General features: G+C 50.1%; 8 protein-coding genes across 8 annotated transcripts; 5 read left to right on the top strand and 3 right to left on the bottom strand.

The window, feature by feature from the left end:
- On the bottom strand, positions 1 to 1,168 carry derA (putative ER-associated proteolytic system protein Der1). The gene is made up of 2 exons (XM_073744737.1): positions 772 to 1,168; positions 1 to 715 (listed from the first exon to the last, which is right to left on the bottom strand). The coding sequence occupies exons 1-2, from the start codon at positions 958 to 960 to the stop codon at positions 158 to 160; spliced, it is 747 nt and encodes a 248-aa protein (XP_073594712.1). The 5' UTR covers positions 961 to 1,168; the 3' UTR covers positions 1 to 157.
- Positions 1,169 to 1,300: 132 nt separating this feature from the next.
- BDW70DRAFT_169111 (TRAPPII-specific subunit TRS120) lies at positions 1,301 to 6,411 on the top strand. Its single transcript, XM_073742611.1, has 3 exons — positions 1,301 to 1,671; positions 1,768 to 2,750; positions 2,808 to 6,411. The coding sequence occupies exons 1-3, from the start codon at positions 1,506 to 1,508 to the stop codon at positions 6,081 to 6,083; spliced, it is 4,425 nt and encodes a 1,474-aa protein (XP_073594711.1). The 5' UTR covers positions 1,301 to 1,505; the 3' UTR covers positions 6,084 to 6,411.
- Positions 6,412 to 6,719: 308 nt separating this feature from the next.
- Positions 6,720 to 10,127, bottom strand: BDW70DRAFT_151257 (Sec1-like protein; the record flags this gene model as incomplete). The annotated part of the gene is made up of 4 exons (XM_073739268.1): positions 6,720 to 7,694; positions 8,296 to 8,865; positions 8,915 to 9,940; positions 10,011 to 10,127. 4 exons carry the CDS (start codon positions 10,125 to 10,127, stop codon positions 6,720 to 6,722), a joined length of 2,688 nt encoding a protein of 895 aa, XP_073594710.1.
- Positions 10,128 to 10,311: 184 nt separating this feature from the next.
- BDW70DRAFT_74495 (lysophospholipid acyltransferase) lies at positions 10,312 to 12,508 on the top strand. The gene is made up of 4 exons (XM_073744736.1): positions 10,312 to 10,445; positions 10,548 to 10,592; positions 10,663 to 11,781; positions 11,838 to 12,508. Exons 1-4 carry the CDS (start codon positions 10,424 to 10,426, stop codon positions 12,320 to 12,322), a joined length of 1,671 nt encoding a protein of 556 aa, XP_073594709.1. The 5' UTR covers positions 10,312 to 10,423; the 3' UTR covers positions 12,323 to 12,508.
- A 690-nt stretch (positions 12,509 to 13,198) lies between these two features.
- Positions 13,199 to 16,138, bottom strand: BDW70DRAFT_74488 (putative serine-rich protein). Its single transcript, XM_073744735.1, has 3 exons — positions 13,679 to 16,138; positions 13,422 to 13,618; positions 13,199 to 13,374 (listed from the first exon to the last, which is right to left on the bottom strand). The coding sequence occupies exons 1-3, from the start codon at positions 15,546 to 15,548 to the stop codon at positions 13,336 to 13,338; spliced, it is 2,106 nt and encodes a 701-aa protein (XP_073594708.1). The 5' UTR covers positions 15,549 to 16,138; the 3' UTR covers positions 13,199 to 13,335.
- A 1,589-nt stretch (positions 16,139 to 17,727) lies between these two features.
- BDW70DRAFT_138848 (CAAX prenyl protease RCE1) lies at positions 17,728 to 19,375 on the top strand. Its single transcript, XM_073737298.1, has 4 exons — positions 17,728 to 17,960; positions 18,025 to 18,065; positions 18,247 to 18,627; positions 18,679 to 19,375. The coding sequence occupies exons 1-4, from the start codon at positions 17,903 to 17,905 to the stop codon at positions 19,204 to 19,206; spliced, it is 1,008 nt and encodes a 335-aa protein (XP_073594707.1). The 5' UTR covers positions 17,728 to 17,902; the 3' UTR covers positions 19,207 to 19,375.
- A 131-nt stretch (positions 19,376 to 19,506) lies between these two features.
- BDW70DRAFT_138847 (sucrase/ferredoxin-like domain-containing protein) lies at positions 19,507 to 20,888 on the top strand. The gene is made up of 2 exons (XM_073737297.1): positions 19,507 to 19,975; positions 20,048 to 20,888. Exons 1-2 carry the CDS (start codon positions 19,580 to 19,582, stop codon positions 20,750 to 20,752), a joined length of 1,101 nt encoding a protein of 366 aa, XP_073594706.1. The 5' UTR covers positions 19,507 to 19,579; the 3' UTR covers positions 20,753 to 20,888.
- Positions 20,889 to 21,158: 270 nt separating this feature from the next.
- Positions 21,159 to 24,336, top strand: BDW70DRAFT_138846 (leucine--tRNA ligase NAM2). Its single transcript, XM_073737296.1, has 2 exons — positions 21,159 to 21,765; positions 21,818 to 24,336. Exons 1-2 carry the CDS (start codon positions 21,232 to 21,234, stop codon positions 24,254 to 24,256), a joined length of 2,973 nt encoding a protein of 990 aa, XP_073594705.1. The 5' UTR covers positions 21,159 to 21,231; the 3' UTR covers positions 24,257 to 24,336.
- The last annotated feature ends 740 nt before the right edge of the window (positions 24,337 to 25,076 follow it).

Genomic DNA, 25,076 nt, shown 5'->3' with positions numbered 1-25,076 from the left:
GCTGTGGTGAAAGTATTCTCTAGTAGATAAGAGAATAGTTCAAAGATAGTTTCAACATGCGCGACTTCTTTGACTCTTCGCGTGAGGAATCATTTAAGACGTTCATCCACAAGATAAATTGTTTCCAGAGGATAATGATCCCGGTAATCGTAAGAAATCATCGGACCTCTGGCGCCGCTGCGGCTGCGAATTCTTGATTAACATTAGCAGTATCCGTACCTCGCGTCTCTATTCTTGCCCGGGGATCGAATAACCGCACCCACCAAGCAGGAGGGTCAAACGGACGATGGCCACCATGGAGAGACGGATAAACGTCATTGAAGAAGTACCAAATATGGCCCACTACCACCCCACAAATCTCATCCTTGGGAATGACCCCATGCACAACAAGACTGAACGCCATCAGAACCCACGGCAAATACGGCGCTGTGAACACTAATACGCCGAGGAAGCTGAGCCTTGTTTCTGGGTTTCGACGGCTCCATATATAGACCAGACTCGAGGACAATGAAGTTCCCAGAAAGGGCAAGGAGAGAAAGGGAGATATAATGAGGAGCGACACCATAGCGTAAAAGAGTAACCAGGCGAAATGAGCGGGGGATCGGCCAGATGATTCCTCAAGAAGTCTTGAATACCGCTGAAGAAAGAAGACATGGAATAGGAGGTCTAGGTTAAGCGGTCCAAAGTATAGGAACGTGGTTACTAGACGCCAATACTGCCCCGTTGTTAGCCACTTGCACCTCTGTAGACCGCAGTGACGTATCTACTTACTTGCGACTTCACGTACACTGCGCGGAAAGAATAGAACAATTGCAGCGGAGTCAAAATTCGACAATGGATCAAGACTGAGGTTACCACTGTAGCGGCAGTCCAGAAACGTGTGACGGGGGGCATTTCATAAAACCATTGCTCTAAAGGGAACTGTCCTCCCTGTCCCCCATTGCCAAAGATCGCGGCCATTGTCGGAGATAGGCCGCGCAGGCCTGACACAGATCAACCAAGATGATAACACCGTAAGAAATTGAAAGAAAGGGAAGTAAAAGCCCGGGGTCTTGATATGAGTTTGATTTGAGTGCAACCCGTGCCTTGAAGTATAGAAGAGGAACAAAACTCAGAGCGAGCAATCAGGACAGATACATATTCCAAGCCGGAGGGACGGAGCTCCAAGTGGCCTTTTCGGCCTGAGGCTATACTCAGACCAGCACGGGAACTGAGTGAGTCCGCGAACGATCACGTGTGTACTCTGGGGTCACAGCTGGTGCTGTTTTGCAGCATCTACTCCTGGAACTAGCTCGGAATTATTTTTCATAACTGCCATGGACCGATGGTCAATGTGACCAAGGCACCGCTGGCATCAATTGCGGTATTTCAGCTTATGACTTAGTGTCCCTCATCCTGTCAGTTGGCATGACTTCTAATTCCTAGGACTTGTATACACCCGCCTGGCAGCAGTCCCCATACATTACGCGCGACTGGCTCTGTATCGTCTCCATTCAGGTGTCACGATGGGCGTTGACCCCCTCTCTCCCATCGCGCCAGCGCGCCTCAGAGCTTTAATACTTCCTGTGGGCAGGATCAAGCGTTCTCGTTTCCTCAGCTTTGCCGCGAGACTGCAAGCCGAAAATGTCGTCCGTTTGGGGGATATCAGCCCCGATGCGCGGCCCAATCGAAGTGAGTTACTCAAAGACGGAAGAATGCCTTTTGGATTGTCTGTAGTTATGATATTGCAAAGGACCGCTTCGCTGATTTGCAATTCTCCGAATATAGACATGTTCTCTCCGCTAGCGTTTCCGACGGGCATTATCCTATATGACCTTTCGTTCTCCATGCCCCCTATATCGCACCTAGAACTGTATCCATTTGAAATATTCAGAGAGCCACTGGTGGTTCTTGCGATTGCTGATGGGACGGAGCTCACCGGCGATACAACCCAGACGGGTCCCGAATCAGGTACCGACAAGCCATCGAAGCCAAATGGACTCGAACAACTTGAACAGGAACTCGACCTATTAAAAGAAAAGAATCCAAGGGCGCTGGTACATCAGCTCCTCATATTTGACTACGAAGGGGTCAGCAAGGTCTCTAATGGCCCGGATAACATACTATGGATTCCGCCCCCGCAGGTTTCCAAAGCTACTACGATGAAGACTGTACTGTGCGATATCACGTCTCTTGTCCTCTCTGAAATGGACGAATTTGCAAAGACAATCCAGAGTATCCCGACCATTGATTCCCCGAAAGCCTCATCTTGGGGGCCACATCGCGGACCAGATTTGCGCCGGCGTCCGACAGACAAGCTGTTTCATAGGATGACAATGCCTGCGCTTGCAAACACAAACGGCACTTCGGAGACTGCTCAAGGCTCGACCCAGAGTTCGCCGGCACCTGAAGATCATGAGACGCCGACAACATTCGACGAGATTACTCGTTCCATACAGCTGGCTAGTCGGTCCAGCACCACCCTAGGGAAACCGGGTTCACTGCCATCATCCAAAGAGCACAGTAGGGATCGCTTGTCAGTGAGCGGCTTGAGCGCAACAGATCGAACAAAAAATCGAATAAAGGGTCGCTCGGGTGTGGTGATAGGGACACTTTTTCTTCAATCAGGCCGGTGGCCGGATGCACTGAAGGAACTAGTTGAGGCCGCATCTAACGCTAGAGCAAGTAGCGATTATGTGTGGCATGCCAAAGCCCTCGAGTCAATTCTCCTCTGTTTACTGATGTTCGCCTGGGCTGGCATGGACTTTCAGGTTTGTTATGGTTTTCCACTGGTGATTGTTTAAGTGCTAAAAACTTCCTGTCCATAGGTTCCTCCAATCTGTTATCCTGTTGCGGACAAATCTTCTAAGGCCTCGGCAGCAATCGCTTTCGACCCAACCTCGAGTCAATCTGCCGGGAATCGAATCATTTCTCTCCAAAATCTTTCAAACCTTCTACCGGACCTGGCAAACAATATTTTGAATTTATATACCCGGGCAGCCAATATTACAGATGAGCCTCTTCCCCAGCTCGTCTTCTCTGAGACGGTTATCCGTCTATCAAGGTTATTAGTAGCCACACGCATCCGCGACGGAGCCTTGGATGACAATGCTTTGAAGCATATTGTAATGAATGAGCCGCTAGAAGCTCTCATTCGGCCGGAGCGCCCTCTTGGTCTGACAATTCTTCGGAAGAACGAAATTGCAAACTTCCTGTTCCGTGCGTTGCCGTTTTCTGCTGGCTCGGATTTGCCTGCGACAGATGCCATACCAATCCTCATAGGCGTTGTCTCTGTCTTGAACGCGCTTGACTTGCCACGGAAAAAGGCGTTTGTTCTGAGGGAGCTACTTTCTATCCTGGTTCCAGCTCTAGTAACGGCCCGCAAAATTGGGGCTGCAGAAGTGGGCATTCATCCCGCAGCGGGCCTATCATCTCTCAGTGATACTGCTTTCGACATAAATGCCCTTGATGTAGGTCCGGGGAATATGGACCGTAGCATGCGTTCGCTTCTCGCTACGATAGGAGAGATATACGGCGTGCAGTCTTCATCTCAAATTGAACTGGGGAAGCGAACGTCGGCTGGCGACAATAATTCCCAGAGCCTGGACTCAATCACAGCAATCACCGAACGGGCCTTTCGGCACATTGTGCTGGATCGCTACGGTGATCTGAATCTCAAAATTGATGTTCTCAAGATGTGTATCAACTCATGTGAAGCGCTCCCAGATTTTGGTGGTGTCCTGCGGTTTACTGTCGAGCTCCTCCAGACGATTCGTGGGGATCTTATGCTCTCTAAATCTTCCTACACCGCACCTTGCCTGCAACCTGATGAGCAGATCCGCCTACTGAACAATATCAAGCGAACTGTTGGTGCTGCCAACCGGCTTGGTGTGGCAGGCCTTGAAGCCGAATACTGGGACGACTTCTTGGTTCGGGGGGTTGAGTTGTTATCTTTATCAGATCCTAAGAGACCTGTTCGTCGATCTAAGTCAGAGCTCGATGCTGTCACTGCGACGAGTGAGAAGTCCAAAAAGGATCCCTTTTTGTACAACCCGTTCACGAAATCAGCGAATAAAGCTTCAGAGCTTCTCATGGTTGCTGGAGAGCAGGCAGCTTTCCAAGTCAGTCTTCAGAACCCCTATGAATTTGAAGTCGAGATCGAACGGATACGCCTTGAGAGCGAAGGGGTACCCCTGGATGCTGTGGCGGAGTATATACTGCTTCCACCACTGTGTCTTCAAGACGTCACAGTATACGGTATCGCACAAGAAGAGGGCTCATTGAAGGTAACCGGTTGCTCTGTTAAAGTTCGATACTGCAGAGAGCGAAGCTTTCCTATATTTAAAGATTTCTGGAAGCCCGATATAGAAGCCAAGTTCAAACGCACTGGGTTAGCTGCTAAAAAGCCTTCTGTTGATCGTCCTTTATCCTGGAGCTCGACATTCTCTAAGGATGGAAAAACAAGCACAAAGAAAGGACCTGAAACGTTCTCCTGTGAGGTGAAGGTTATTCGGCCGCAGCCATCGCTCGTGGTCGAGTCATTGTCGTTGTCCCAATCTGCAGTTATGGTTCTCGAGGGGGAGAGGTCATCTTTCACCATCACATTGCGTAATGCATCATCTTGCGACCTTGATTTTATCTTGTTCACTTTCCAGGACTCGACGACAACGCAAATACAGACAGCGCTGAGTAATAAGGACTTGCTGCCAATTGAAGTGTACGAGTTGGCCTTGAAACTCACAAGGCCGGCCCTGCAATGGCACAGAGAAGGATTGAACCCTAGTGATTACTCCATCCCAGCAGGACAGTGCGCAACGTTCATTGTCGATGTTATTGGAAACCCTGGGCTTCAGGAAGCTACCGTGCAGATCGACTATTGCAGCATTGGAGTCTCTCATGAGGCACTACCTGACACCTTTTATACTAGACAGCTCTTTATTCCGCTTACCGCAACGGTAAACGCAAGTTTGGAGATTGCCCGTTGTGACATATTACCTTTCAGTAGCGATTTTGCATGGTCGAACGACCCGAATTCCGCCAGCGCGACGCTTGATTCTTCAGATTCCGCCAGCGGCGATCACTTCTCAACAGTGCTCTCCAATCTTGCGCGAGGAACATATGGCTCCGACCACTGCATACTCCTCCTTGACCTTCGGAACGCTTGGCCCAATCCGCTCTCGGTGGCCTTATACGTTACGGACGTGCCCCATGAGTCCCCCGACAGGGCTGCCGCGCTTACTGACGGAGCCGGTCGATACACTCTCCGTGATATTCTTCAACCCGGACAAACATCTCGTTTCGTTCTCGTTGTACCGCGGGTTTACATCCAGAATCCTCATGCATCAATTCCCTCTCTGAAAACGGGATCAAAAAGACAGTTTGTTGTCAGCGCGCATAAGCTCACGTTTGATGCTGAAGCGGCGGCGCGGGAGGCATTCTGGTATCGTGAAGAACTTCTCAAGAGAGTCAGCGGATCATGGAAGGAGGCTCTGGGCAATCGTGAAGGGACGATTGATTTAAGAAACATGCGCTTCACTGCGCGCATGGTGGACGCATTCAGGCTAGAGGACGTGGAGACGAGCTTCTCATTGAAGCCTTCATTCTCCGGGAGCGCCGGAAATGGCGTGCCCGACTCCGTCATCCAAACTGGAAAATCAAGATACAGAGTTGGAACCGACGAGATGTTGGATCTTACCGTTACTGTCCACAACCGCTCCTCCAGACCCATTCACCCCCTTCTGCGACTCCAGCCCAGCCTTCGCAACCAGCCAAGCAACGTTGCGCTTGACCTCCCCAGACGTCTTGCTTGGACAGGGATGCTGCAACAGGTCCTTCCTGTGCTAAACAGCGGCGAAAGCACTAGTACTACCGTCGGCGTCACGATCCTCTGCCGAGGTGAGTACGAATTCGGCGCCACAGTCGAGGAACTACGACTGCTACGTCTGCCTTCTGAAACTGAGGGGAACAAAATCACCTCGGATGATGCGTCTACACCCATCCCGTACGAGGAAGGGTTTATCACGGACACTTTTGGCGCGGACATGGCGAAGAAACGACGGATCTGGCATGCCAGAGAAATGTGTGTTATGACTGCTCATGATTAACGGCCAAAATATAGACGGCAAGCTCCTTTATACCATTTTTTCCCCCTCAATTTCGAGGGTCGTGAAGTTGAGTCGAGAGCTCAGCGGACACGTACCGTCTAACTCCCGGTCATTGTATGTGTATTTATGTCAGCTTTCTGGTCCTGCGAGTGCAGCGGGTGTTTGGGAAGGAGATGGTTTTGGTTGTTCCTGGTCGGCTGCTCTGTGTTCTCCTGGTCATGCATCTAATTAATTGTCTACTCTATATAAATAGATTTACTTGATCGATACCAGTCACTGTACATATCTCAGACATGTCGTATATTATATGTCATTATAACGAATGTTATTGACCTCTGAACCCATCGATTTCTCCGCATATATTCTTCTGCACATTCTGAGATGGCTTTTGCTGGAGAGCAGATATTAGCCAGGCGTGGTTGCCTTTTGCCTAACTGAAGGTACTGTCAGCCTCAAGGTTAACGAGCATCGATCGCTGGCAGCCAGCTCAGAAAGTGTGCTTCGGAGGATTGGGAAGCCTCGGGAGTGAATCGCGGAGCTCTAACCAAGACAGAATGGCCTCAGACCCAAGTTCAGTCCGGTCTCTGAGAAAGCGGACATATTGCTGTAATCGAAATACCATCGACTTTCCATAGATCACGTTCTTCCCTCCTCTTCCTGCTCCTGCATGTTCGGCGTAGGCTTATCCTTCCCCTGTCCAGCGGAGCCAGCCGGCTGATCCATGGACGGGAAACTAAGATACTTCCAATCCTCAATCTCCTCGATGATGCATTTGAGTCGGTCCCGAATGCTCTCAACTGCATAGGTTCCCAGAATAAGTCTCAGGGGTGGATAAGAGCAATGACCTAGTTGCCAAACCAAATGTGCCGCTTTGACCGCGCTGGCGGGTTGTTTATCACCCAGCCACATGAGCATCCGCTTTGCGTGGGCCGCGGGCGCCGTGGGCGTGTTATATGGTTCACTAGGCGGCTTTACGAGGAAGTGGCCATATAGCGGTAATGGAGAAGAGAGGTTATGCACGCTGTCCGTACTAGGGAACGGTTCGGCAGAGACAAGATCCCCCACGTCATCGCGGCGCATATGGCCCGGTTCCACAAGCGTAGTCTTGATGTTGAAGCTGTCGACTTCGTAAAGCATACTCTCCATGAGCCCCTCAACAGCATACTTTGAAGCACAGTACGGGCCCAGTCCCGGCACGCCGAGCGCGCCAGAGGTTGAGCTGAAAATAAGATATCGGCCCGAGCGGCGTTCACGGAAATGAGGAAGCGACAGCTGGATCATGTTGAGTGTCCCTGTGAAATTTGTTTCAAATTGGTCGCGGATATCATATTCGTCTTGGTCTTCGCAGGCGCCGATGACACCATACCCGGCGCAGTTGGCAATGATATCGATGCGACCGAAGCGCTCAATTGTGCGGTCAATTACCTGCTGAACTGTCTCTCGGGCGCGCACGTCGCAGAGGAGGCCGAGGCAATTTTCGTGCTCGTCCTCGAGCTTCTTCATTGCTTGCGGGCTGGTTTCGAATGTGCGGCCGACGGCTGCGACCAGGTCGTCGCGCGAAAGGGCGGTTTTCACAAGGGAGCGGCCCATATGGCCAGTTGCGCCAAAGATCTAATTCGCGGTAATAGACGGATTAAGCATGTAAACCCTTGCGATACTTGGAGTGACGTACCAGCCAGACAAGCGGTTTCGGCGGGTTTTGCGGGCCTGGAGGGTCAGTTGTCGAAGGAAGCTGGAGCTTCGGTTCTCGATTGTTAACAGCTGTAGAGGGCGACAGAGCTGTTGCCGCCCTCTGCGGGGAGTTGTGAAATTCCATGGAGAACTTGTGGGAAGACAGAGGGCAGATTCCTTGGAGACGCTGTTTAGGTTCAGTTGCGATCTCCGCTTCTCCGCATTGGGGTTCCGGGGCGTCGGCGTCCTCACATCAATTCCTCTACTTTTGCATGACTTGCAATGAAAAATTCGAGCTCAAACGAATACATCTTGACAGTCTGTTTATATATCTTATTCGTGAATAGAGCTATCGTTTCCGGAATCTCGACTCTTTTGGATATACATCTCCCTTACTCAAAATGCAGTCATTTGAACGCCAGCACACCGAAAAAAAGAGCACATATAGAGAATGAGAAACATAATTGGAAATCTATCGCCCAATATTCCTCCGAAGCCGTCCAGCGGCAGTGGAGGGTACACTCTCAGGCCATCCGCTCACAGCATCATCGACCTCTTCAAGGAAACTCTTACTGTTGTGGACAGACGTGCTGGCTAAAACTACCCGTATTCCCGGTGAGCTGGCGTTGACCTGGGTTACCATCTTTGCCTCCTCGTATGTCGTTCCGCCAATTATGAAGATGATAATATCTTGTGGTTTGTCCCGAACATGACCGCCGCCTTCGAGGAAGGGGTATTGAAGCTCTTTGAGTTTGCCTTTGATCAGATTCTGAAGGGTCGCTTCCAAGCGCGGCGAATGCTGTGTATAGACATTCTCGACGCCTTTTAAGCCTTTGAATCTGTCGCGAGCACCAGAAAACAACGATGTGGACTCAAAGAGGTCAGAGAATCCGCCGGCAATAGGTGGAGCTTGGAGGGAGTGGTGGTAGGCCAGTAGTTTTGGTATGATGTCGACTCGGTGAGCAGGAACACCTCCCGCCGTTACGAGAAGATCAAGAAGGACCGGAAGAGCATTGGACGGTTGTTTCTCGTATCTGATAGCATATAAAGCCACTAGTCGCAATTTATTCTCAGGAGGCACTGTAGGTAATTGAATGATCCTTTGCAGAGTCTATAAGACGTTAGGATTTGAAAACAGATTAAGAGTGAGAGTGCCATACCTTTAGGTCGCTGTTATGGTTGTCATTGCAAGCCAGACTTTGTTCCAACTCGCTCACATCGAGAAGGTTTTCCTCACCCACTCGCCGACTGAGTTCCCCGACCAGTGTGACGTGTTTGCTCACATTGCCTGAAAGTTTGCGAAATTCGGGATAGTCTTCAACGAAACGCTTCATATCGGCAATAGACTCGATGTTCATAGTGTTCTTAGTCTTCACCTGATACTGCTCCACGTATTCTTTGATATTCTGCCCAAGATCTCCAAAGTTCTGAAACATATTCTTCTTAAAGAAAGGGTCTTGGTCCTGCGAAAGAACAATTTCCCGTAGCTCGGGACGGATTTCTGGCACGTCTCGAAGGTCGACACGCCCATTATGGATGCCTATTAACTCATGCACCATCGCTTGGTATGTCCATTGTGTGAGAAGGGGGGTAATAGGATCATCGCGGCGATCAAGGATAAGTAGAATCGGAGGGGTATCGGTTTTGCGGAAGTTGAAAAGCTGCTCCTCCTGTGTTATTTGATAGCGAACCTCTGTAGCTAACTTCTTGGCCAATAAACTGTTTTTCTCGTAACGAATGAGCGGGTTCTTTTTGAGAGAAAGCAGCGTTGCAATCACACCCTCCGTGCTTCTTTGTAGTGCATCCGCATTCCATACATCTGGGGAGTTGGCCCAGAGCCGCTGGTTCGGATAACCTAGATTTAAGGAACAAAGGTCCGGGTTGATCACGAGAAAGTCCGCGAAATGTTCCTGGACGACCCGCACCACTTCGTGGACATCCGCTTCTGCCAGACGCTCGAGGGAAGATTTACGGATGATGTTGCTTAGGTAGATATAGTATTCGCCGTACTTAGGTTCGCGCAGTTCATCTATTAGGAGCTGAATGGACGTTGCAGAGGGTCGGACGAAGCAAAGACACCGTAGATGTCTCATTCTCTCTCGGGCATTGTTGTCCAGTCGATCGATCAGGTATACTTCATGATTCAGCAGGGCGGATTGAGTGATCGCGGTCGAGACGATTGGTACCTATCGGGGTTCACCAATTAGCATCCTAGCTCGTTGCGGCTGACCAGAGAGGAATATGCGAGTGTCCCACTGTCTCACTGTCAAGGAGTAGTATCTTCATCTTGGATGTGGAGGAGCCAGCCGCCGATGGATCACCCGCGGTAACCATCTTTGAGATGTACCCGGACACCGCAGCGACGACGTCCATGGCGAATGGAAGGTCGAAAAGTGAGTAAGTAGAGAGCAACAATGTAGCTTGACGAGATCACCGCGGAAAGGAGGAAGCTTGACCATGAGGAGCTCGGAGTGAGAACGATAGCGGAGCGCCAAGTGGAGCCTGGTGGTCGGCCCTGTGATTCCGTCATGCTGCCTCAACCCTCAGCTGTCCGACCTCTCGACGTCTTCATTTCTCTCGACTCTTCCAAACACTATTGTTCTTTTCTATGTTTCTTCTCCTACATGCTGCCATTCCTGTAAACTACTCCCGCTCGGACAGCAACTACCATGCTTCCAGGCATCGACACTTGTAGGTCTCTCTTTTTTTTTTGGCATCATGCGGTTGGTCTTGGTGCAGTCAAAGTTGGAGCTTCAGATCGAGTCAACTAACAGTTTCCTCGCTTGCTTCTAGTGTTTAGTTATCCTGCTGAGATAACTGGAGCTTCTGTTGATGAGTGTACGTCTCTTTGAAGGCCCCTTCTCTATAATCCGCTCGACTAGTCCAGCTAACACCGGCGTTTTTATAGTAAAGCTCATAGCCTCATTCCTCCTTTCATACCCTTTGGCAGCGCTTCTGAAAAGAATTCCAGATGCTCAGCCATGGAAGAAAAATGCTTTCAACATTGCAGTATCTCTCTTCTACCTCGTCGGATTATTTGACCTGTGGGATGGACTGCGAACACTTATCTATAGCTCTGCGGGCATATACGCTATCGCCTACTATATAGACGGCTCAATGATGCCTTGGATTGGCTTCATCTTTCTCATGGGACATATGTCAATCAACCATATCAGTCGCCAAATCCTGAATGATCCACAGGTTGTCGATATCACAGGGGCCCAGATGGTCCTTGTCATGAAGCTCTCTGCTTTCTGTTGGAACGTGCATGATGGCCGGTTGCCTCAGAACCAGCTGTCTGATCCACAGAAATATGCTGCGATAACCACATTTCCTTCGATTCTGGACTACGCCGGCTACGTGCTATTCTTCCCGGGCCTGTTTGGCGGTCCCGCGTTTGACTATGTTGCCTATCGTCGATGGATCGACACCACACTTTTTGAAGTACCCCCAGGCACTGACCCGTCCAAAGTGCCACCAACCCGAAAGAAGCGAAAAATTCCCCGGAGTGGAACTCCTGCTGCCAAGAAGGCAGTGATAGGTCTGGTATGGATTGTGGTTTTTCTCCAACTGAGCTCGATTTACAACAAAGAGGCTTTATTGGAACCCAGTTTCCGGGACTATTCCTTCCTTCGACGAGTCTGGATTGTTCACGCGCTGGGATTCACCACCCGCGCCAAATATTATGGCGTGTGGTCCCTCACCGAAGGCGCATGTATCTTGTCGGGAATGGGATATAACGGCTTTGATCCCAAGACGGGTAAAGTATTTTGGAACAGACTGCAGAATATCGATCCCTGGAAACTCGAAACTGCCCAAAACTCCCACGCTTACTTGGGAAACTGGAATAAGAACACCAATCACTGGCTGCGGAATTATGTCTACTTGCGCGTCACTCCCAAAGGGAAGAAACCAGGGTTCCGCGCCAGCATGGCTACATTTACAACTAGTGCCTTCTGGCACGGCTTTTATCCTGGGTATTACTTCTCATTTGTTCTAGGTTCCTTCATCCAAACTGTGGCCAAGAGTAAGTATATCAACTTGCTTGTCTTCCCTTTTGTCCATATTGCTCACTCCACCTAGACTTCCGGCGTTATGTTCGTCCCTTCTTCCTGTCTACGGATGGAACCACACCTGGACCCTACAAGCCTTATTATGACGTCGTTAGTTGGCTTGTAACCCAGGCTGTCATGTCTTTCGTTGTCCTACCGTTCATTTACCTATCGTTTTCCGATTCTATTTACGTCTGGGGAAGCGTCTATTACTACGGTATCATTGCCGTTGCTGCGTCTCTTGCTTTCTTCTCTTCGCCAGCAAAGGGCTTCCTCATCAAGAAATTGAAGTCCCGCGCTGATCGTCCCAAGGCCGTGCGCTCACCAAGCACAGAAAGCGTTCAAGAACCAACACTTGGTCTTCCTGACGATGCAATCAAGGAATTTGATGATGTAGTGCAGGAGATCCGATCTGAAATCGAGTCCAGACGCAGAAAGGGCAGCGTGGTCACGATGCCTACAGGCGAAGAACTCAAGGCTGCCATCGAGAACAAAATTGGCCGTACGCTCGGATAAGTGCCGCCCTTACTTGGCTGGCGTTGTTTTTCAGGTAGGATATCTGGTCAATATTTGACGGGTTCAGCCCTTTGTTCGAAGATGATGCCGGCTGGTGGATTACCATGAGGTATCTTGAGTTATAGTATTTTTAGATAGACGATTAATGCCATCACCGACAACCTATAAATAAATTTTTTACCTCAATCTTATGTTGCTTTAATCAATCCCTACCAGCATCTCTTGTTAACGAACTTTCCGAGGACAACCTGACGCATATATAGGGTCAGCTATGAAGCCATCATTAGTTAACTACACGGTATAATCACTCATACTCGTCTAATCACTTGGTCACAGGAGAATACTAAGAGTTTATCAAACACAACGCTACGAGTCAGATAGAATGTATAATTGTATCTAGCTATAACATCCACCACAACCCCAGATCCAAAACACCAAGTGTTTATACATCGAGACATAAATGGTGTATGAAAAATATAAGAAGACAATGCAAGAACTCCTAGCTGATGTAATATAGCCAGTAAAAGTGAAACCAACCAGTATAAGCGTCCGTATCTGTCGTCCTGAAAAAAGAAAAAAGAAAAAAAAAAAAAAAAAACCACCCGCGGTCAGGATGATTGCCCTTTACTCCACGCCGAATGATGACCCGCCATCGGTATAGTGCAACGGAGAAAGGGTAAGCTGAAGCAAGAACAACGCCGGGCTGAATGAAGGGAATATGTATAAACATTATGTGCATCACGTCGTGCAGTCGTGTCGAGGATTCTTTTGGACCAGAAGCGCAAAAACAGTCGGGAGAAGATAAGAAGGTGAAGACGAAGATTAATGTGAAGATAAAAGGGTGGAAATCGAAATGTAAGGTGAGTAGTCCAAGTCGCCAACGGGGCAGTCGCGCTGCGGACTAAAAGAATGAACCGGTAGAAAGAACAAGTGATGCCAGTGGAGGAAGCAAGAAAGAACCTGCCGGAAGAACGCCGATGAATGGCACAAGAGATAAGGAAGACATAGGTTCCTTAAAAGCCTACTGTTGTTCCTACAACAGCCAGTGTGATCTAGGAATATTAGTTGGGATCAGGGACCATCGGGTGGCGGCACATACAACGATAGCAATAATCACTAAACCCAAAGGGTTCATCCAACGATTGAGATTTCTCCACCATCGAGCATTCAGATACCGCCTCCGCTCAAGGTCGTAGAGTAGCATCTTGAGCGTTGCTTCAAGGTCAGGTCCCTGGTTTTCCTCCGTTATCATTTCCGGTTTTCTCGGCAGTGGAAGAAAGGAGGCAATGAGCCATGCTAAATAAAAAAAGCTAGGTGAGAAAGGAGCGAGTTATCATTGGAAGAGGTGATGCGTACTAAGAGGACAGATGAATCCCAAGCAAAAGGACCAGACTTGGATGTTTCGCCGCCCAAGGATCGGTTCAGTCCGAGAGTCAAGAGAAGGTGCACGCCAAATGCTCGTTTTTGGCGCAACAACACGTCTATCAGGAAACAGGTGGGGCGACCAGCTATGTCGTAGCCGGTGAAGAGTCGATGTGGTTCTTGAGACAGAAACTTCGGAGTCTTTCGCCCAATGGCTTCGGGGGTCCCGGAGGTCAGCTATGGGTTGTTGTTGTTTGACACTACCACGAGACTCATTGGTGGAGGTTCTGGCTCGCGTGACGACGCTGGCAATCCGTTGGATATAACTCGAGTTGGAAGTCGGAGGTCGCGCTGGAGCCGGGCGACTACTACTTTCCTCCACCAGGGCGAGTGTAGAGTTCCCGGCGTCTTCCGCCACCGTATAATAGAACTTGGCCCATGTGGGAAGAGCGCTTGAGATAAAGCTAGAGCTTGTGCCAGGACGCTGGTTGCTCCGCACGCTGCTGCTCCTTGAGCTTGAAGATTGGCTGTTGGGAACACCAGGGTTGGTGGGACGCGGTGGTAAACTAGCAACACTGTCCAAAAATTCGTCATCCTCCGACTCGTTCACCATCCAAACGGAGGATGAGGTAAGCCTTTGGCGTGTCAGTGCCGCGGGCGGCAGTGAAAGCTCTTGTGATACGGTTCTCGAGTTACTGTTCGAAGGAGAAGCAAAGCCAGAATTTTCCTCGGCCGACCATCGCGACGTCACAGTCGAGAGATGTGATCTGAATCGATCCGAGGAATAATCTACTGTCGGTTCATGTATATTGTCCTCCGAGCCTGCCGAATTGGACGTGTTTTCAATTCTTGAGCCGGTTGATGAAGGGACCCTGATTATCGGATACTGGATAAACATGCCGCTATCTACCACAGCTTGTCGTATGTCAGAGCGCGGGGCGCTACCCGAAGACGAAGTGACGGAACGAGAATGGCTCCTAGCCCTAACGCTGGGCCTGGTCGAGTTTGACTCCCTGGAAGAAACCTGGTGTGGGGGACTGGAGCGAAACGACTGGGAGCGCGACGGCCCTAGCTCGGACGAGGAACCATGGGTCCAAGGAGCCGCATCTGCATATCGAATGACAGTTCCCAACGAGTTCAGCGAGGATACCGAATTTGAGCGCGAGCCAGAATCCGGATTAGAAGAGGCTCCAATGCGGACGAAATTGAGGCTCGAAGTGTCCAGAGAGACGTAGTTGGGGCTGGAGGGCGGTCCTATGGGGATAATATTCGGGCTTGTATTACTAGACGAGACAACCATTGAGCCAGAAGGTTGGCGAGAAACAGAATCAGGAGGAACAGCCTTGATCGTTGGCGCGCTTTGAGGAAGAGTCGGTTCCTCATCTGAATACGCGGCGGCACTTGAGGCATCGATCTGCCGGGCGCCGGTTCGTTCGTGATCGAGCAGCTCCGAATCTGGGAAGGAAGTTTTGCTTGAGCTGGGATCATCCTCCCACAATTGTGGTGGCGTGTTTCCGGCGTCGAAAGTCGAGGAGATGTCCCAATCAACGATTGAGGGATTGATCAGGCTGCTGTCGGCGATGCCGCTGATATCCGTAGAGTATGTCTCGATAGATGTACTCGGCCCTTCCTCGATGTGAAAGCGGGAGTCCGGAACGAATTCATGGCCTTTCCCGGGCCGTGGAGGAAGGATTTGCTCCGGCTTGGTCGGGTACGGAGTTGTTGAATAAACATCACGTTCCTCCTGCTCGGGGTATCTATCACTGACAGTTCGCACGGATACTGGCGGAGAGCACTCGTTCGTTTGGGATGGCGTGCGTTCATGAAGCGCTCTCCTTTGGGGAGAGGGATTGCCTGAACGCATGTTGTTGCAGTCACGATTAATTCATTATCAGGATATGGCTGTGGAAGTATAAAACCGGCCCAGGAATGCGACCTCAAAGCGGGAAGTGTATAAACAAGGGATAATGGTAAGAAGGTACCGAATGCCTCCGCAGAATTATTATCCTGGAGGTGATGTAATAAAAGCGATGGGCGAGAATCGAAGCACTTCTTAATGCGGAATCTGAAGCGATTTAAAAGAAAAAAAAAAACGGCAAAGGACAGCGAATATAGCTAAATTTTCTAGACGATCGACCTGTTGCTGCGTTGTTTTGTTGTGGTCACTGAAAATTCTTGACGCTGTAGTAAGGAATGCCTCGACATTAACGGCACAGTTCGATGCGAAGTGAAGAGCGGACGGAACCCAACGGTTATGGGAAGAAAAGAGCGAAGATCCGGCTGATGGAGTGACAGGAATACTAGCAGCAGCAGTAGCACTGAACCCTGATACAGGCAATTTCCGAACGAATGGAAGCAAATGATGCAATAACGGTACGTAAAAGAGCGTCTAACCGGAGAGCTGGAAGCACCGCTGGGGAACTGTTTCTAAAGGAGCGACAAACGACAGAACGACTGGAAGGCTGAGAAAGAAACGGAACGCAATCTGAAACAGCGAGATACCCGCAGTTATCTCTTAAGAACCTTTCCCCCCTTCAGCCCTGGATTTTAGTCGCCCAGTGGCGGTGAACAGCCCACGAACTAGACTCGAAAGGGCCCAGGAGCCATGCATAAGAGTCTGGAGCGCCGTTTGAAATCGCGCTTTATTGGCAGACAAAACAAGAAAAAGGAAGCACCCGAGTCGCTGTGTTTTTAGAAAGATGTTCAATTCTGCCGGTGGGTTCGAGTTTAATTGCGGCGGTTCCTCTTCGTCGTCCGGTATCGACGACCGAAGATCGTTCCTGTCTGAGAATAATGTTTGTGATTCTTCATAGATTCGGAAGACGGGGTTTCCGGTTTTCAGCTAGGCGGCCGCCGGAGTTGTCGGGTTCTATGCCAGAAGAAGACCATAATGGTCGTTCGTACATGATCTCGATTGCAGCCGTGCCGTTCATTTCCCCCTCCGATAAAATTAGAGCCCCTTGACGAACTCAAGTTCATTTGGCCTGCGGCTAGGCCAATAAAGCCATTATTATCTTAAGCTGGGCTAGAATCTGCCTTCGATCATGGAAGACGAACATAGAAAAAGCCGGAAAGTGCGGGTTGACTGCTCAGATCAAACGCCCCAAGGTTTTCTCATGGATGAGTTGGCCAGTGGTGGGAGGGAAAGAAAGCGGGAAATGCAAGGTACAGAGTATCCCCTCAATCGTACATACGGCGTGCATAAGCGACTCTGCGTTGGAGGAATAGCATTCAGACACGGAGACCTGCACATCCCACTTTCTGTATGTTGGACAAACTTGTCACATTACCAAGCTTGGCTACCGCGGGAGATTTTTTCCACGAGGAAGCCGAAAAGCCAAATAAGGTGACCTGAGAAGTCAGACAAGTAGTGGAGGACGTCCAGGAACAGGAAGGCCGAAAACAGAGCCGGTCCACTTCGTCGTGGCTGACGGCGCTAACCGGACTCGTTTCTCTGAACCACCATTGGCGTCACGAGTGGGAAATTCGCCCTGACGATCCAATAATAGCCCAGCGCCAGGGGTAGGTACACATAAAGATCGAAAAATTATGAGGAGTCGGCCAATTGAGTAAGCATCACAACCCAGAAGGATCACCCTAAGGACTGCCAACTCATTGGAAGATGGAGTGCTTCGACTTAATTGCGCCTGTCACTTGGATGTTATTGCATTCAATACCAATAAATTAAAATATGAAAGGCGTTCCGGTGTAGACGATGGGCTAGTACCGGCACTGGCTGAACCTTAAGAGTTTTATGCTTTATATATGCTACTGAAAAGCATGAAATTGACAAGGCCGATATGGTCGATATCAGCGGCCACGCGGCCACGCGGCGGTGCAGTAGATGTTAATGTCGCGGTTAAGCTCGTATTGCTCGTTGGCGAACGGAACCTCTGGACTACTCTGGGGTCGGGGGAGATTAGATCATTGGGAATGGCTGTGCATGTAAGCCTTAAGTTTCAGGCATCACTTGAATCCCCTTTCCCTGATTCTGCTGCTTCTCACCTCGTCAATAATGAGAGGTAGTCTAGAATCTAGATATCGTTGAGGGTCTGGCTGTCCCCAACACTGCCTGGAACCTCTACTTCTCCTTTATTTTCACTCTTCGAATGCCGTCAATCTTACTGAATAGTGAACACTGTTCCATATCTGTTTGGTGTCCCCGCCCCCTATTATTATACCCTCTCCTGAGCACCAGCTACTGGGAGTCTGTTGAGGATGGCCCCAGTTAGCGGCCTCCTCACTCGTCTAAAAGCTCTGTACTCAAAACAAGACGGTAAGTTGCCTTTTTTTCTCTGGCCAAACCATCCCATTCCACGTTTACTAACTGTCAGGTCTAGATGAGCCGGCTATTTCGGTCCAGGCAGCCGCTGGCATCTCGGTATGTTCTCTTGGTCTGAGCGTTTCTCAGCGCTTCCGTAATTTGGCACCGCCCTCCCTTCTTTTGAATGAGACAGGTGACCCGCGAGCGGAGCGCGGAGCACGGTGCTCATTATTTGCTGAATACCCTCCCGAGACAGCAATAATCGCACTCTGGAGCAATGACTGATCTACGCGACTAGGTCTGTTTGACCCTGATTTACGTGCTCCCGTTCTATGTCTCGCCGTCTATGCGGCCGTCCGCTACTCTGAGTCGCGATGCTCCATCTGTGATCAGAGCCAGGATTCGGGCTGTAACGCTGTCATGTCTCATCTGCAGCGTGGCTGTACTCTGGGTGATTGTTGCCAAAGACGACTCGTCCTTCACCCATGCTCTCAAGCTCATGGGCTGGTGGCCCATTAGCTTTACGGACATCTTCCGTAGCTTGCTCTTGACTACCATTCTATTTACTGGGCCCCTTTTCGAGCGTGGAGTTGCCGAGGGCGAATGGAGGGAATGGTTTAAGAGAGATCGAATCTCTGAAACGTTAGGTGGTTGGATTGGATGGCGAAACTATATCGCGGTAAGACTGTCGCTAGTCCATCTAGCACATCTGATTAACGGTGCCATTCAGGGTCCCGTCACAGAGGAGGTCATGTTCAGATCGGCCATAATACCTCTCCACCTACTCGCCAGAATCAATCCAGGACGCGTTGTTTGGGTGGCCCCCTTGTACTTCGGAGTCGCACACGTGCATCATTTCTATGAGTTCCGATTGACCCATCCGGATACTTCGGCTACCGCAGCCGTGCTTCGCTCCGTTTTTCAGTTCGCGTATACAACAGTTTTTGGCTGGTACGCCACTTTTGTCTATCTGCGAACGGGATCTCTCTTCGCCGTCATCCTGATTCACATGTTCTGCAACTGGTGTGGACTTCCTCGCCTGTGGGGAAGGGTCGAGGCTGCAGTTCCAATAAGGCCTACTTTCAATAGAGGAAAAGAGGATTCTGACAGAAGCCTAGAGTACTCTTATGGCCACCTTGGTATTGGTTGGACTGTCGCGTATTATGCGCTCCTCGTTGGAGGGGCTATTGGTTTTGGGTACTCGTTATGGTCGTTGACAGAGTCTCCGCACGCTTTGGCAGAGTTTACAAGTTCCTGATGAATAGCAAACAAATGTTTTCCTTGGGGAGCTATCTTTGACTCCTTGAACCCTGCCAGTCTGTTGCATCTTGACGGGTTTCACCGTCTAACATGCCATTCCATGACAGGCCGCCAATCTTGATGCAAGACTATTCCTAGATAATATGCCCATAGACGTAGGATTAATATATCTACGCTCATTCGTTGGAGTACTTTCTCCGCATAAATTTGTAGCTTATCGCTCTCTTATCTCCGACTCGGCCTCGGTGTTTCCGGAGAACAACTTTTCTTACATCATTTCTCAATAGGCGATTTGAGACTTCTCCCTTGCGAGTCGCAGTTATACAAAATATACTATCAAAGATTCTGGTGCATACTTGCCTCATTCGAGTATGAGACTACTGATTCCGGGCTGGCGATCACCTGCCACCCGACAGATCGGGACCAACTCGCGAACAACAGCCGCAATACGAAATCTGTCAAGCTCCAATTGCCTTTTCAGGGAGCGACGAATTCCTCTGGAAATCCCGACGCCCTTTCCTGTTACTAAAAGCTGTCCTGAACCGAAATGCTCGTGTCCACCGACGCCGTCCGTGCCGGAAGGGCTGCCGCTGGACCATGACCACCCGCTGAACGGGACAATGGCGGCTTACGCTCAGCAGATTGTCGTCTGTACAGGGCAAAGAGATTGGACAAGTCGAATTGAGGATGACGGGAAGGAACAAGGCTGGGGAGAGTTTGTGAGGGGTTTGAAGAAGTTGATGGGTCGTGGCGGTCCATATGCAGATGTAAGTCGTGTCTCGGTGTCCCTTATGCCGCCACCTTAATGCGCCGGCTGACCTCTCTGGCTGATTATATAGCCTTTCAACAACGTTATGGTCACAAATTCCTCTTTACCCCCTTCCTCCACGGACTCTTGCTCTCCAGACACTGCCTCGGCCTTCTTGTTTCCTAGCTTCAAGTACTTCCCTTCAATACCGGTTAATGTCTCAGACTCGCCGAAAACGACCACCAACCTCTCAACTTTTGTAAAAGCATTCCTACTTCCCACCCAACTCAGTCCTATGACAGAGACTCTTCCCGAGCCGCGACATAGCGAGTTGCTCCGAAAGCCAGAGCTGGCATCAGAGTTCCCCGACGCTGTGGATATAGAGCATTCCACGGTTATCCTGATATGCGGTCACGGAGGCCGTGATATGCGATGCGGAGTTATGGCGCCAATATTGGAAGAGCAGTTCAGAAAGATCTTGGAGTCCAAGGGTATATATACCCCAGCTGGTCCTGACAGCGGCAATTTTGATTGCCCAGATCGTGCTCATATCGGGCTAATCAGTCATATCGGCGGACACAAATATGCTGGGAACGTCATCGTTTATATCCCAAAAAGCATGAAGTACGGAGACTCGTCTGTGGCCCATCCGCTGGCCGGTAAAGGGATTTGGTATGGCCGCATCGAACCCAAACACGTTGAGGGCGTTGTGGAAGAAACTATCCTCGGGGGCAGAGTGCTGTCAGATCATTTCAGGGGTGGGATAGACCATGACGGAACCATCTTGCGGCTATAGAACTTCTTCCAGTAATCGCATTGGGGTTAGACTACATGGGCTTGTTGGGATAAGCTTGGTTCAACATTGGCTAAGCGTATATATATATACAGATTCTATATCTCAAAGGTGTACGTATAAACTTAGTGCGATAGATGAGGTAACCTATTGTTGATCGAGAAAAAAGCTCAATCTGAGACAAAATGTTTTTCTATGTGTTCTAATCCAGGTTAGTTCAAAGTTTAGACTTTTCTGAGTGGATGATTTTATCTGGACTTAAAAAAAGATCCATGTTATCGTCGAAAACCACTTCCAATGTTGATTCGGCGCTAAACCGAATATGGCCTAGGCTCCTATAAGCCCGGTGACCTCAACTCTAAACATCAATTGCGGACTGGCGAAACAACTGGCTGTTATTTCTGTCTATCGGATCCTCATACCCCGTCCTATGAGCAATGGCATCATATTTCTAGTATTGGACAGCATGAACACTCTAAATCATGCAACGTCTTTTCCGTTTCCGATCGAGCCCTGTCCGGGCTGCGCTCGTCCCTCGGACATGCAATACAATCACAGTACCTCCACGATCGCCCTCGGGCTTCTCCTACGCTACCGTGAGCACAACCGCGACTTCTAAATCTAGGAATCTTGATCTGCCGGCTCTAGATAAGAAATGGCAGGCAATATGGCAAGAGCATGGGTCAATTCGGGCGCCCGTTGGCGTCGTTGCGGATACCACTGCGGGAGCGGCTGGTGAGAAACCCAAATCTTACATACTTTCAATGTTTCCCTATCCGTCTGGGACATTACATATGGGACACCTACGAGTGTATACGATATCGGATGTGCTGGCGCGGTTTTATCGAATGCGCGGGCACGATGTTCTGCACCCAATGGGCTGGGATGCATTCGGGTTGCCGGCAGAGAACGCAGCGATCCAGCATGGAGTTTCCCCTGCGGGCTGGACGACGGAGAATATTTCTAAGATGAAGGAACAGTTGCGGAGCATTTCGACTTCGTTCAATTGGGAGCGGGTATGGCTTAGCCTGGAAATCTCCGTAAATACGATCGCTCATGAGTTGATAGGAGTTTGCGACTTGCTCGCCGGAATTCTACGAACATACGCAACGGATATTCTTGATGCTATATGAGAAAGGCCTTGCGTATCAGGCGGATGCGATGGTCAACTACGATCCGGTCGATAAGACGGTGCTGGCGAACGAACAGGTCGACGCCAACGGTTGCTCATGGCGATCCGGAGCCAAAGTCGAGAAGAAGAAGCTTAGACAGTGGTTTTTCCGTATCACTGAGTTCAAGGACCAGTTACTGGGGGATCTCGACTCTCTTACCGGTAGTTGGCCCGAGCGAGTGCTTACCCAACAGCGGAACTGGCTGGGGAAATCGTACGGCGCGAAGATCAAATTTCCCCTTGTCATTGAGGGCAGCGAGGGCAGCGGGGACAAGCATATAAACGTGTTTACGACTCGGCCGGAAACACTTTATGGGGCAGAGTACCTCGCGCTCGCGTTGGATCATCCTCTCGTTTTGGAGGCAGCCAAGACGGATGCGGCTTTGCAAAACTTCTTGAATGAGGCAGCAATGCTTCCGACAGACTCAAAAGTCGGGTATAAGCTGCCGCATCTCAGTGTTACGAATCCTCTGCGCGTGATTGACAAGGACACCAACCATATCAATCGCCCGCTGCCGGTGTATGTGGCGCCGTACGTCCTCAGCGATTATGGCGAGGGCGCGGTAATGGGAGTGCCCGGACATGACTCTAGAGACTTTTTGTTCTTCAGGGAAAACGCGGATCCCAAATCAATTCCTGTCGTTCTGAGCCCGGAGAAGGACTTCGCAACCAGTACCGATGCAAATAGTGATATCCCAATCAACGAGGCACGGCCTTTCACCCACGAAGGCTTCCTCACGACAAAATGTGGGAAATATCACGGTCTCCATTCTCGCGAGGCTGGGAAAATGATTACGAACGACCTTAGAGCGACTGACCATGCCGACTTTGTCGAGCAATGGAGGCTACGGGATTGGTTGATCAGCCGCCAGCGTTACTGGGGCACTCCGATTCCCATAATTCACTGCGACAATTGCGGTCCTCAGCCTGTTCCTTTGAGCGACCTTCCGGTCAAGCTGCCCGAGCTTAAGGGAGACTGGCTGAGAGAAAAAAGGGGAAGCCCCCTGGAGTCTGATCAGGAATGGATTACAACCAAGTGCCCGAGTTGTGGAAGCAAAGCAAGGCGCGACACAGACACCATGGACACCTTCGTCGATTCCTCTTGGTACTACCTCCGCTTCTTGGACTCTGCAAACAAACAGCGGCCTTTCTCTCCCTCTGTGGCTCGGCCGGTCGATGTTTACGTTGGGGGTGTCGAGCACGCAATTTTGCATCTGCTCTACTCTCGCTTCATCTACAAATTCCTCGTCCAGTCGGACCTTTTCCCGGAAATCGCTCGCACGGGAGAGTTAGCCGCGCCACCAGAGCCCTTCAAAGTTCTCCTTACCCAGGGCATGGTTCATGGTAAAACGTACACGGAGCCATCTACGGGCCGGTTTCTGCTTCCCTCCGAACTCGACTTTTCTATTCCAGAGAAACCTGTTATCAAAAAGACATGCGAAACGCCGTCTGTATCGTTTGAGAAAATGTCGAAAAGCAAACACAATGGTGTTGACCCAACGACGTGCGTCTCAAAGTATGGTGCCGATGCCACGCGCGCCCATGTGCTCTTCTCGGCGCCTGTGAGCGAGATCCTCGAGTGGGACGAGACGAAGATCGTTGGTATCGAACGCTGGTTTAGCCGACTGTGGAAGCTTGTTGTGGACGCAGAGCAAACTCTGGCTTCATCCACGTACAAGGTGGACCGTGCCGATCTAGAAAAAGCTTCTGTCAACGCTGCGAGCCTGGAACCGTTGCAAAGCTTGAGTGATAAAGATGCCGACGCTATTCTCACCACTCACCGAGCCGTTTGTTCCGTCACGAGCTGTCTCGAGAAAAATCCCTATGCTCTCAACACTGTCATCTCTGACTTGACGAAACTCACCAACTCTCTCATATCATCTACCCCCACTTCACCATATATCCTCCATCTCACCGTTTCTTCCCTTCTCCGGCTTTTGGCTCCTGTGGCTCCGGCATTGGCGTCGGAGTGCTGGGAAATCCTCCATTCTTCCATTGTCACAGAGCAGCCGGAATCCGAACCTAAAGCTCTGACAGTCTTTGATTGCCCGTGGCCAGCCGCTCCCTTAACCACAGAACAAGCTGATATTCTAGCTGCGCGCGGAGGACAGGTTGTGGCGGTCCAGATTAATGGCAAGCTGCGATTCACCGTCACTATTCCAAGAATGCTCTCACCGACAACTCCGGAAGGTGCCACGGCAGAGCAGGACTATGTCATCAGTCGAATTTTGGAAACCGAAGAAGGACGTCTCTGGTTACGGGAAAGGAACGACTGGGAGAAGCGGAGAAGGGTGATTGTAGTCAAGGGCGGAAAATTGGTGAACATTGTCTTTTGAACGGTATGTCGGTCGCTTCATCGACTTGTGTATATTAGATTTGTCATAATATAGGATAGAGTACCTTGCGAATCAAGCCCACATATTTTCTCCGGTATGGTATCGCAGTGTTGCGGCATGTATAAACGTCCGCGTTTCACCCTGGAACGTATGATTGGGGTAAAGGCCTCGACCTTTGGGCTGATTTGGGGCTGGATTTGAACTGGGTGTTGGAGAATGCGGTTGGTGGAGTCAAATGGAGTCAACCCCTCATGCATACAACCTCCGGGCAGATGGTGAGGCAAACATTGGAGAAATTGACTCGGTGATAGTACAGCTTCGACGGAGTTGACTCGGTCGTTGGGACGATGGTCGATACTTGACTCCATCTCTCAATTTCCATCTCTAGAATTTGAGCGCAGTGGGATTGACGCAATTTATTCCCCAATCCTTGATATCGGGACCCCTCTCAGCGGGCTCCGAAACGTCATTATTATTGTGCGGGCTGCGCAGTGGCCAACGACCTGTATCATGGCATGATAGTAGCAACTTCCTTGGAAACTTACTGTGCCGATTTTCTTGATGTCCAGACTCAAGACCAGTGCTAATTGAAATTCCAAACTACTCTTTCAGCCATATTATTTGTTTTTTGCCAGGCTTGATCGCGAACATTAGGGGCCAAATATACTACAAACAGGCTGTACCAATTAATCTGTAGATTTCTATCGAGTGCTTCTACATTTACAAAGATTTATTATTACTTATCTCCTTTTTGTCAATTCCACGCTCTGAGCTGGGACTTTTTTGCTGAGGGTCAAGTGAGGGGGAGGGGTGGAAGCTT

This window comes from Aspergillus foveolatus (assembly GCF_047715535.1).
Source record: "Aspergillus foveolatus strain CBS 279.81 unplaced genomic scaffold BDW70scaffold_34, whole genome shotgun sequence".
NCBI classification, from domain to species: Eukaryota; Fungi; Ascomycota; class Eurotiomycetes; order Eurotiales; family Aspergillaceae; genus Aspergillus; species Aspergillus foveolatus.
The sequence above is the reverse complement of the archived record's forward strand: the minus strand, read 5'-3'. Positions and strand labels throughout refer to the sequence as shown.